Here is a 12,213-nt window from a genome sequence, read left to right as displayed (position 1 = left end):
AGTGGCCCTCAGAAAGGCTGCTAGCGCGCAGAGCAGATGGAGGCACGGAGATCGTTTATGAAATTCAGATTGCCTTTCGCCATTACGTTAATGCCACGGGGATGGCAGAAGAGATCTCCCCGGCCCCCTGCCCGCATGTCAGCTGCCGGGGCTCACGGCGCTGCGAGGGAGGGAGCCGGGGGCAGGAATCCGCTTCCCTTGGTGCCATAGCCGCGCTCCACGCCGGGCTGCTCTCCTCTGCTTCTGCTGCTGCCCTGAAAGCATCGCGCCGATGGTCTTGGGCACGGTGCTGGTTCGCATTGCAGGTCCTCTGGTCTCTCCGGCAGCCCAAAAGAGGCTTTACGGGGCAGAAGGGGTGTTAGCAATGAGGTCGTGATGCTCTGGCTCTTTTGCTTTCTCTGACAAAGCAAAACATGAGGTGAAGCAGCCCTGAAGCTGCTCCGACTTGCAGCACAGGCTGAGCATGGGCCAAGCAACAGGTCCACAGAGGTCAGCTAGAGGAACCTGTCTCTTTCCTGAACCTCCTGTCCCAAATGCAGAAATTGGGCTCCTTTTTCTTTGTCCAGTCAAAAATAAATCAAAAAGGTTTATTTTTTTGGTAAGAAGATGAATGAAAGGAGAGGTTAACACTGCCTTTAAGAAAGTCTGTGTTGTTGTTTGTGTGTCTCTGTTATGTCTGCGGCACCCGTCGTGAACAAGAGGACTTCTTCCCTAGGTTGAGGGCAGACCTGAGCCGGTCCCTGATGCCCAGCATACTCCAAGGTCACTGCGATGCGTTCTTCAGCTCTCGTTCAGTTTTAACACTGCTTTTTCTTCTTCCTTCAGGCTATGAAAGTCCTCTCCAAAAAGAAGCTGTTGAAGCAGTATGGATTTCCACGTGGGTATCTCGCACTTAGAGGTCTGCCTGCTGTCCTCAGCCAGGCAGATCTCCCCATAGAAGCGTTGCCCACGTAAGGGCTGCAGCACGCGGCCTCGTTGGAAAGCCGCCTGCGTAGCTGGGGGGCGAGTTGAAGCACCGTGGGTATTGAAAGAACAGGCATGAACACAGGGAAATTCAAAGCACTTGGTAATTAGGTTTCCCAGCTTTGATCTTCTGAGTCTCTTTGAAGTGCTGGCTCTTTCCTGCCCACCATCCAGGAAGCCTAATTAAATGCTGGAAGCTAGGCAGAGTAGACCCTCTCCTCCTGGGAGCATTCCTACCCCCTCCAACGGCACCTGGCTCTGGTGGCAGGGCCAAGGGACATGGCAGACGGCCAGGCTGGAAGCCAGCAGGAGCTGACCTGGGTGGGGGCTTGGAAAGCTCTGCTCAGGGTGGAGACTTGAACACTTTGGCATGGTGAGGAGGTGATGAGATCTTCCAGAACGGCTGGAGGCATCTCTCAGGGGGGTCTGGCTCTGCTGCCCGTTTCTTGGAGTTACTGATCACCAGTGTTGTCAGTTCAGGAGTTACTGCAATCCCTGAGAAGTCAGACATTAAAAAGCGCCATGGGGACGGAGAAGGTCAGGGTGCCTCCGTCCCTGCCCCGCACTGCGCCTGGGGGTCAGGCACCAGAGGCCCTGGGCTCGCTCAGCGCCCGGCTGGTGGCCGTCTGTTCCTGCATGCCGAGGGTGCTGCTGAGAAGCGAGCTCTTTCCCCATCCCGCGTTGTTGCGGTTGCAGGTCGGCCTCCTCCTAGAGGGTCAAAAGCAGCCTCCGGGGAGCAGCCAAAGCCGATGGCACCGCTAGACCGAGTCTATCAGGAAATAGCCATCTTAAAGAAGCTGGACCATGTCAACGTCGTTAAACTGATAGAGGTGAGGCAAGGGCTGTGTCTAAGGGCGCGAACAAGGGGAGGGGAAGCAGTCGGGTGCTGTTCCGGTGAGCAAAAGGTGATAGGAGTTGGCAGACCCAGATCCTAGAGATCTTTAAAAATCCCAGCCTACATGTTTGCTTTGAGGGCGTCACTCTTCCCGTGCTCCGTGCGGGAGGGTGTGCAGGTGGGAAGCAGGGTTGATCCACGTGTGTCCATGAGCGTCTCCACCCCAAGCTACACTGAAGTAAATCTTGTTTATATTACAAGAGGATCGTTCCTCGACTGCCCCCACATCAGCCAAAATTGGTTTAGAACAGTGGTTCAGAATTGAGGCTGGTAACCCCAAGCAGGGACACAAATCACATGTGGCAAACTGATGTTCTTGCCCTGGTCCGTGGGGTGGTGGACCCGCGAGAAGGCAGCAGCTGGGTGCGCTGGTGGTAGCGGCTAGCTTTGATCAGTGAAACCTTTGTCTACACAAGGCCTGGGAAGGTGCACAGACGCTGGGCTTCAGAGCTGTTTTCAGTATTGGCTGGGGTCAGACTAGGACAAGAAGTGCTGTTGTTTGTGAGCAGTTTCTCTAAATATAGGCAGAAGCCCAGGTTTTTCTGGAGACAAGAAAATCTGTGTCTTTCAAAAACCTCCCTCTCTGCAGGAGTCTCTGGATATTAGCCTAAGTCGTTCTTCATGCTCTGCTGCTCAACAGAGTGTACAGGGAGCTGTAAAATGTTTTTTGAAGAAAAATGTCTCTTTTTCCCTCCTATTCTCTCTCTCTCTCTCTTCCCTCTCCACTTATCTCTGTTATCACCTACAGGTCCTTGATGATCCTGCAGAGGACAACTTGTACATGGGTAAGTGAGTCATTATGTACTAACAGAACCAGAGGGTTTCTTCTCCTCCTGGTGTGAAGCTAGTCTCTCTGGACTCTTCCTGTAGCCTATGGATAGAGGTGGTGACTCAAAGTCTAGAGGTGCCCCTAGTGACATCTCTGGACATGCTCACCTTCCTGCTAAGCCTTGGACCTCTTAAGACAGCTGCGCTGCTGCATTTGGCCTCTTGGTCCAGACCTACTGCTGGGTGTCCAATCTGGAGGTTGCAGCTGACCTACACATTCATACAAAGGGTGGGGAATTTCCATCCACCTCATCTTCCTCCTGCACAAACCTTGAAGTGCCAGCCACGGTCCAACTCCAGATTTGGGCAAAGCCTGGAGGTTCAGGCCCGAGAGGCACTGAGATGGGCCAGAGGAGGGGGACATCCAACCCCGTTGTAGCTCTGCTCCCTCTAATGTTTCTTGTTGAGACGGGCTCAAACGCTGTTTCTCCTGCAATAATTACAGGATGCTTTTGAAACTGCCTGCAAATGAGTTTGTTTGCCTTTGAAAGGCCACTTATCCCTTTTGGCCAAAGCCCTGGCAGCGTGCTGGTGGCATTGGCGGTGCGGCAGCCGAGGCTGGAGCACACGCGCGGTGGGGAGGGCAGCTGAGGCCGTTATGTAAAGCCTGAAGCGCTGGGGATGGACAGGAGGAGAGATGAGGAAATGTGCGCTTTTGCTGAACGCCACTAAATGCACGAGGCAGTTCAGAAAGCTGTAGAAAAGAGAAGCACGAGCTGTCCCTGTGGAGCAAGGTAACAGTCCCAGAAATGGCAGCAATAGCGGTAGGACAAGTGGGGACTCTCTCATTCCCGTTGGGAGTCCTGGGGCAGTGGCACCGGTGCCTGGTACCGAGCAGCCGGCTGCGGCCACGTCATCCGTGCCCCGTCCCCCTCTGCCGCCTCTGCGCTCTGCCTGGCGTCCCGTTCAGGCAGCGGGACGCAGGAAAATTAAGCTCCTGCCTGCAGTTGCCTCTGCAGCGAGAGGAGCTGTATGTGCTCAGCACTGCTCTGGGGTTTCCACTAGGATTTCTTGGAAGGCGCAAGGAATCACTTAATTCGTAAGAAAAGAGGTCTTTTCCTGGATAATGGCAGATCCTTCTCTTAAAAGCAGCGCTGGTTGCACCTACACATCTGATGCCAGGATCTTTAGCGGGATCATGTTGTACTTCTCAGGGACATGGCAATGGACACCCCCTCCAGAGTCTGGACCCCAACCCAGGGCCTGGCCCCGGGTGCTCTTGCTGGGTGTTCTAGGCTTCCCTTGAGCAGAGGCTGAGCGACATTAAGTGGCCGCTTACTTTTGCAGGGCGAGTCAGAGGCAGGTCCTCAGCAGACTCCTCAAGCGTGGTTCTCATCAGCGCACACCGCTGTGCGGAGCCTGCGTTACTGCCAAACGCTGTATCCTAAAACCCCACCACGGGAGACTGTGGACTTCCGTGAAGGAGCAGAGCAACACATTGCTGCTGACCCAGGCCCAGGGCAAACCCATTTAACCCCTAATCACACACAGGAGCTCTACCTGCTTCACAAATCCGAACTCGTGCCAATAATTCCCCTCCGATAGCACCTGCCGAGGAGTGTTTACTGCTTCGATAGCCATGCCGCTCTGCCGCTGATTGGAGCAGCAGAAATAGAGCAACGTGTTCTTGCAGCATCTCTTTCGGTGTCAGCAATTTAGCAGGAATATTGTACCAAGCCCCCTGTGTGAACGTACCGAATCGGACAGCGCTCACATGGGCGAGGGCTGCCGCTGGGAGCAGCAGCAGAGTAGCTGGCGAATTAGCACCCACTGTCTCTTTGCCTGGAGCTGGTGGGAAGCAGGGATGTTTGTCTTTGCTAAAGAGAGGAATATTTTCATTTTGCATCCCCTGGTGTCCTCATCACAGGGGAGGGAAAGAGGCAAGTGGAGGAGAGGGGTCGATTTTGCAGGTATGGGAAGGGATTTTTTTTGTAGGCACTGAAAATGCGTAAGGCCAGTTCTCTCTTCTCCAATTCATTCACGCTTTGATTTCCTTTTCTTGCAGTGTTTGACCTCCTGAGGAAAGGGTGAGTAGCCCTGCTGGGATCTCTTGTGTTGGAATTTTCGGTGTTCTTCGTTAGCTCGCTGTGGGAGAAGGAGGTGCGCCGCGTACGGCGGGGCGGTTCGAGGAGACGGCCTCCAGCGGAGGTTGCGTTGCGCTGTGGCAGCCTGGGGCGATGCGGCGGATCTCAGCGGCTCCAGGCTGGGAGGACGTAGCCTGGTGTCAGGCTTCGATCCAGAAGACAGACGTGGTGCCATTTTCCCTATCGGGTGCCTGGAAGAAGAGTGTTTCGGGAGAACTCTGCTGGGGTGGCGGCCACCTCCGTGGCCCGGAGGGTGCGAGGTTACGGCAGTGTTTGCTTGCCCCCCGCTGCCTCGTTTCACCCCCAGCCCTCCTGTGCTGGGGGAGGCCGTCTTGGCGGCGCGCGTTTCCGGGGCAGGAGCGGCAGTACGGCGGCGGGAGTCTTCTCGCTGCCTTTTGCGTCTGCGGCTCTGCAGGGCCAGAGCGAGGTCGGGAGAGCTGCGCTCGGGGCAGGTTCCCAGAGGGCTCGTTTCTCTCTCCGGCCCCGTGAGCAAGCCTCTCGCGGGCTGCAGCTCCAGCGGGCTGCTGGCGAGGGGCTCCCCGATCTCCCTGGGGCCCGGGTTGATGACTGCCCCCTTGGAGAGGGGAGGAAAAAGCCTCTATAATCAGCCGGGCCGGGGAGTGTGCTGCTCGGCCGAGCGCAGCCTGCCCGCTCCAGCCGAAGGCAATTAGCCTCCATTAGCGGCTCTGCCAGTCCTGCTGCTCGCGTCGCTCCTCCCCGGCTTCAGCAGCCGAAAAACCTGTGTAAAAAGGGAGGGAAGGCAGTGGCAGAAAAATGCAAATGGGAAACGAAGGTGGTCTCTCAAATGGCAGCAAGAGAGAAGTACTCCGGGGAGGGTTTGCCCCTGGGGGCCCCAGCGCCCGGTTTTGGCGATGGGCCGTTCTCGGCCAGGGCTCGGCTCGCAACGACGGCATCTCGCTTAAATCCAGCCTGAGCCGCTGAGCTCTATCCAAATGCAAGGCTAGGGCTGGGCTGCCGAACCGAAGGCAGGATTAACCCCCGGTCCGGTGAAGTCCTGGGCTCCCGCTTGTCAGCCGCCGGCGGGCAGGAGGTGCTGACTAGCCCCGGCGGCCTCTCTGCCCTCGGCTGTCGGCAGGCGCGGGCGGAAGGGGGCAGTTGGGGGCTAGCCTGGCTGCTAGCCCGGCTCACCGCTAGCCCAGGCGCTAGCCCAGGGGCTGCCGTGTCTGGAAAGGCTGCCCGCGCTCCGGTCCGGGTGGCAGCCCTGCTCTCGGGGCGGCCGTAGCCGCGCCGTTCCCGGTGCCGTCAGTGGGAACTGGGGCTTGCTACGAGCTGCAGCCGCGAGGGACCGAGGCCCGAGCGCTCGGCGCTGTTGGTGGTGGGTCCCTCCATAGCGCAGCAGGGGGAAAAGCTCAGTGACGTCCCCACGTCCCCGGAGCAGCCCTGGTGCTGCGGCAGGGTCTGGAAGGGAGCGAGCTCTCCGACAGGCAGGTCCTGGCTCAGGGATCTGATCAAGCCTTGCTTGATCCAGGTCCTTTTGGGAGACGGGGCCACGATGGTGCAGGATGGCTCGAGGAGCTCAAAACCCCCCCGGGGACGAGCGTTGCTGCCGCCTTGCAGAGCCCTCGCTTACTCTGCCTCCTCCTTTCCTCGCAGGCCCGTCATGGAGGTGCCCTGCGAGCAGCCCTTCGGCGAGGAGCAGGCCCGGCTCTACTTCCGAGACATCGTCTTGGGCATCGAGTACTGTGAGTACCGGGAAGCCTCCCGACGCCGGAGGGCTGTCAGCTGAGCGAGAGGGTCCCCGCTAACCGCGTGTGACAGCATTTGCTGCTGCTGGTGGCCTCTCTTAGCTTGGATATACCCAGGCCATATCACAGATGCCAGTGGCAGGCATTTCCTTGGGAAGGATGTTAGGAAAACAACAGCCGGCTTTTTTTCTTGTCTTTTTGACTCTTTCTGGAGAGTATCTGAGAAGGCAATGGCAGGGAAACGGGTATCTGCAGACACAGACTGAGTCAGGTAGCTTCAGTGGGAACGAACCGCTGGCCCCAGCTGGGCATGGGGGAGCTGGGGAGCAGCGCTGGGAGGGCGTCTGCCCCCGTCTGCTCCCTCTGCAGCATCACTCGTCGTCATCGTCGCTCGGCTGTGGCACGACGAGAGCCCGGCGCTGCTGTGCCCTCCGGGGGAGGTGGCACCACGAGCGCTTTCCTGGGCTCTGTCCTGCGAATCCAGCAACAGATCTCTCCTATGTGGCCTGCTTGGTCAGCACCACCATTTCTAACATATCTTTTCCCATGCCTGGCTCCCATCTGGCTGAGACCAAAATCTTTGCTGAGCGCCTGTCCTGAACAGTACAGAGAGGCCACAGTAGGTCTGTAAATGGCAGCAGGGAATTTTTTGGCCCCGGTGCAGTTGACATGTCCCTGCTGGCATGAACCTGGCTTGCCCCAGCCTCACCTTGGCCAAGGGGAGCAGCAGGAGGGAGAAGAGGAGTCCCCAGGTTGACGGTACAAGGCAGGGCGGTCTGCGTGCTGGCGTCCGGTGAGCTCTTGCTCTCCACGGCAGGGCATCTGAGGCTGTCGGGCAGTGCCCTTTACTCGCTGCACATCTGCAACCTTGTCTTTATGGCTGGGCTTCTGTTGTGACCTATGCCTGCAGCGGGAGGATGCCCTTGAATTTGCCAGTCACTTGCTTTTTGATATGAAAGATCTCTGAAAATAGCAAGGGCAATGGAGCTGGGCACTGGTGGGCAGAGGGCCTGGCGCCGCGACGAGCTGTGACACTGTTAGCTGGTGTTAATCCCATGTTGCGCCTCCCCGGTGCTCCTGAGCCTCATACCAGCATCTTCATCTGGTCAGAAGGCACGACTCATGTTCTCTATTGCTTACCCGTGCTAGCCTGAGGCTCTTTCCCGTTTCCAGCAGAAGGCCCCTGCCTTTACCCTCAGCACTGCTCCTTGTGCTGGATCTGTTCATGCACAGGGTGCTTTCGGGGCCCCCATTGCATGGTCTCATGTACGAGAGGCAGCTGTGAGTCGGCTGGTGTGCATTAGCAGCTTGTGTACCAGCTGCACGTGTTGTAGCAGACAAGCTGCTTGTGAGCTGCATTTATGCCTCTACCTCCTTGGTTCGGCTGTCCTCACTGTAGACAGCTGCTCACGATGGTTAGTGATGTCTGCTCCCACCATTGACTGGTCTCTCTAGACACTGGTGAGCTGAAGAATTGACTGTGGTGGGATGGCTGAGTATGAGGAGGAAGAGTCAATCCAGCTTTTGCAGAGGGAATTCATGCCTCGTACGTCTAGTTTTCCAGAGGAGTCAACAAACATGTAGATAAGGTGACCCGCTTCCTGCTTGGGTGTGCTTGGATTGCAAACAGCTTTTGATTAGATCCGTTAACAGGAGCTCTTAAAGAAACAAAGTCTTTTTGGTAGTGTCCAGCTAGATGGACTATCAGAAAAGTAGGAATACGGTTTCGCAATGGAGAAATGTCACAGGTTAAACAGGAATGCATAATGGGGCCTGGGTTGTTCAGTATTTTCCTAACTGTCCAGAAAAAGGATAGAGTGAAATGAGAGAGGTTGGTGATGACATTTAGTTAGTCAGGATAGTCATCGTTAGAACTGACTGCAAAGATTGGCAGAAAGATCCCATGGTGGTGAGTGACAGCTTGAAAAAATGGCAGGTAAAATTCCATGTTGCTGAACGCAGGGTAATGCATGAGGGGGAGAAACAACACTAAAAATACATGCATCGTGATGGGCCCTAAATTAGCTGTTCTCACTCAGGCTTTGTTCTGGATAGTTCTCCTGAAAATGCCAGCTGATTGCTTAGTGACAGTCAACAAGGCTAACAGGATTTGGGGAATTGCTGGGAACAGAATAGAGACTAAAACAGAAAATGTCCTTGCACTCTTGTTTGAATCTGTGGTGCACTTCTACATGCAAGAAGGGAATATCTTGAATCCTGTGTGCAGCTGCTCGTCCTGTCCCAGGAACTAAACTTTAGAACTAAAAAATGTCCAGAGAAAGATGATGAGGATGGTGCTGGAGTATCTTCTATACAGAAAGATTAGACCAAAACTCTTCAGCTTGGAAAATTGTTACGAGAAGGGGCAATATGACAGAGGCTTTTAAAATCCTGAGCCTCATGGTAGAGGTGAACAGGGAATGGATCTTCTCCGACAACACGAGAGCTGAGGGATAGCAAGCAAAATAATCAGGTAGCATGTTTAAAACAGAAGGAATTACTCTTTTGTGTAGCATGTAATTAAACAGTGACATTTATTACCGGAGGAGATAGCAAATGCTAGAGCTAAATGAGCTCAGAAGTGATTAGACAAATCTGTGGAAGAAACGACCATCAAGGATTATTAAATACGAGTGTACAGGCGGAGTTTCCCATCAGGCTGTCTAAAGCAGGGAATGGGCGTACTATGGGCGTTGCATCTGCTCAGCTTGATGCTTTTCCCAAAGCTATTGACTCCTGCAAGAGGTGGGCTGCCAGATGACTAGATGGATGAGAGGAGCCAAATGTCCAAGCGTTTGGCTCCTCTTACGTACAGGGTGCTGTTCCTGCTCCTTGTCCATGCTGCCCTTGAGGCCGTGGCTGCGCAGCTCTGACGGCAGAGGAGACCGCAGGTTGCTTGGCTCAGCAACGCTGACCTCGGTCAGCTTAACATCTCTTGGGCACCATAACCTTTTATCAACATCAATTATAACTGGCTTCTTTTGACATATCCAGACACAGTTATGGTGGTAAATCTAAAGGCAGGGCAGTGAGCGGGGAGAGACAGGGACCCTTGATGTAGAGCCATCGTCCCTGGTCAATGAGCAGAAAGGGGACCTTTGGGAGACAGCGAGCCAGGTCACCATCCCTGTTTAGTCCGGGATGGGAGGCTTTCAGCTGTTTCAACTGTAGGAAATATCTATTTCTCTCCCAAACCAGAAGAAATTTTCAAATGTGCTTTCAAAAAGCCAGCGTGCAGCTGTGTCCCGCTCAAAGGAACGTGTCATGCTGCCGTAGGGCCTTGAACCGTTTCTGCCTTCACTTTGCTGAAGCTCCGACGGCCCCTGTCAGCTCCACAGCTTCTCGTAGCCAGAGCGAGCCCTCGCTTTCGCTGAAAATATTCACCCGCTTTTGAACGCTCGTGGAGAACAAGTCTCTGCTGGGCCCAAGGGACCTTGCTGAGACAGGGGAGGTGGTTTGCAGTGCTCTAGTCCATCTCCACATTGAAATGCAACGTTAGCTCTTGATTTGTCTAGAATCAGTGGGGAAGTGCCAGCCTCCAGGTGGGAATGAAATCAATATTTGCAAATCTGTGACAATGCAGAAGCTTCCAGGTGCTGAAAACTGCCAAAATCCTTCAGGTCACCCCGGAAAGTCAGGGAGAATGTATATATGAATAAGAATGGGAAGCTCAAGACTGTTCAGTAGATGCTGAAGGACACAAAGACTGCAGCTTTTTATATTCTCATTAGCATTCATATTATAGCAGACCCCGAATGCCTTAGCTGAGGGATCCAAGCTCAGTTGTGCTGGATGCTGCTGGCACCTGCATAACAGTTCTGGCTCAGAAGAAACTTTTAGTTTAGAAGATAGTCAGAAGAAAAAAAAAAAAGTGTGCCTAGTCCCAGGCAGGGGGAATGAAACCGGGCAATAAATGATAGGCTGCCCTAGCACTCACAACAACAGGAACAATAGGATGCTTTATTTTGGGCTATTGAGTAACCACTTATTTTATTAGCGAATGAAAGTTAAAAATGGTGTTCTCAGAACTGCTGGGTAAATGCATGGCAATTATTATGTAATTACAGAGGAAAAGCGCACCGTTCGCGCACGCTGAAGGAAAAATGTTGCCAGGCAATCTGCAGATTGCAAGGTAATTTTAATGTAAGCATACATAATTGTTATGTAATTTGGGAGACTCTATAACCGTGCAGCTGCTTTAAGCTCACAGTGGTCACAGCCGTAAATGCATCGCTGCTGGCTGGGTTTTATTAAATTAGAAGTTAGAAAGTGGAGCCTGGAAGGCGTTAATCCAGGGCAGCGTGCTGCCCTCCGTGCAGAAGGTACGTGTGAAACGGGAAGTGGCTGCCGTAGCCGAGCAGATGGGGAACGTGGGCTGACCTTTTAGCGGTGGTGGCACCCGGTCCCTGGTCGCTTTGTGTCCATGGTGACTGGGCTACGCTTGGCGCTCGCTCGTGACGCTTGCCGGGGGGGGGACGCCTCCTGCGAGAGGCGTTTGGAGGGAGACTGCAGCTGAGGTGGTGGCAGCAGAAACTTTCCACACCAGGTGGAAAGTCTAGCTGAGATACGGCGACGGGGAGACCGGGACAGATGTCCTGGAGAGGAGAGTCCACCTCATCCAGGAAGCAGGACATGCTACCACCTTGTTTTATTGACTGCTTTTGGCTGCCTTTCTATTTTTAGTAAGTTTAATAGCAGGTAGTGCACTTTGATACCTGCAAGATCTGAGGCACGCTCACGGATAACGGAGAAACGGAGGCAGAGGCAGGGTCCGAGAGCAGACGTGCCCATGTTGGAGTGCCCCTTCTCTGTGTCCAGCTCCAAACCAAACCTGCTGACTAGTGTAGGGACACAAGGTGACAGGAAGGGTCCCTAAATTGCTGGGAAAATATTTTTGGCCCAAGTGTGGTGATATTACTGGTCTATCTGTCTTCATATATCTCTCTGCAATGTAGGCTCTGTTGTGTGGACAACTTCAGAAGACATTTAAGCGCATACAAACTTCACCTCCCATCCTAGTGAAATGGGTCCTGAGCAGGAAAGCGCCTTTTCTCCCTCCTTGCAAGAATCCTCCAATACTGCAGGCACTGAACACCTCCTCATGAACTAGGGAGGAGGGCTTTTGCACGTAGGCTGTAAGTACCACTAAAGTGGTAGTTTAGGCATATACTTAAGTGCTTTTCTGGAGAGAAACATTTTGCTGGGTTATTTGCGTTGTTAATTAAAGCATGTGCGTGTCTCTCTGAACTGGAGAGATGCACAATTACCTCCCTTTCCACTTGTAACTTCCCTCGTGGTGCTCCTCCGGGGCTATTTAAGCTTCACATCCCCTTGCGGATAAGCCCAGCTTTGCTATCCCGATTGTATTCACTGGAACTGTGTCAGGAAGTGAATACGGTGTCACAAAAAGTCTTATCGGCAGTGGCCGGGGTGAATCCTAAAAGCTGGAAGTTGCATATGAAGGTGGAAGGTGGCTCAGGCACTTCCCACGCCAGAGGTTGTGTCTTTGTATTTAACAGCCTTTGCTATTTTTTCCATTAATTTGGCCAATCCCTTTTTAAACTGATGTAAATCTCTTGCATCTGCTACATCCTATTTACATATTGTGGGAAAATGGTCCTGCAGGTTTCAACTGATGCCAGGAGTGACTCTTAGCGATCGTTCCCTCTTCCCCCTCGCCATGCCTCCCCGATTTGATAGCCCCCTATCGCATCTCCTTTCAAAGGTGCCTTCTCCA

The 12,213-nt window shown here is 53.9% G+C and overlaps 1 protein-coding gene across 3 annotated transcripts in view; it reads left to right on the top strand.

The window, feature by feature from the left end:
- The window catches only part of CAMKK1 (calcium/calmodulin dependent protein kinase kinase 1), a 51,145-nt gene that overhangs the window by 14,047 nt on the left and 24,885 nt on the right, over positions 1–12,213 (top strand). For all 3 annotated transcript variants that reach the window (XM_026063660.1, XM_026063657.1, XM_026063659.1), the window contains 5 exons: positions 826–877; positions 1,660–1,793; positions 2,607–2,643; positions 4,692–4,713; positions 6,385–6,473. In XM_026063660.1, the coding sequence (XP_025919445.1) occupies positions 826–877; positions 1,660–1,793; positions 2,607–2,643; positions 4,692–4,713; positions 6,385–6,473 (334 nt within the window). The remainder of the gene's footprint in view (positions 1–825; positions 878–1,659; positions 1,794–2,606; positions 2,644–4,691; positions 4,714–6,384; positions 6,474–12,213) is intronic.

This window comes from Apteryx rowi, unplaced genomic scaffold, assembly GCF_003343035.1.
Source record: "Apteryx rowi isolate R43461 unplaced genomic scaffold, aptRow1 scaffold_20, whole genome shotgun sequence".
NCBI classification, from domain to species: Eukaryota; Metazoa; Chordata; class Aves; order Apterygiformes; family Apterygidae; genus Apteryx; species Apteryx rowi.
This window is presented reverse-complemented; position numbering and strand designations above follow the sequence as displayed.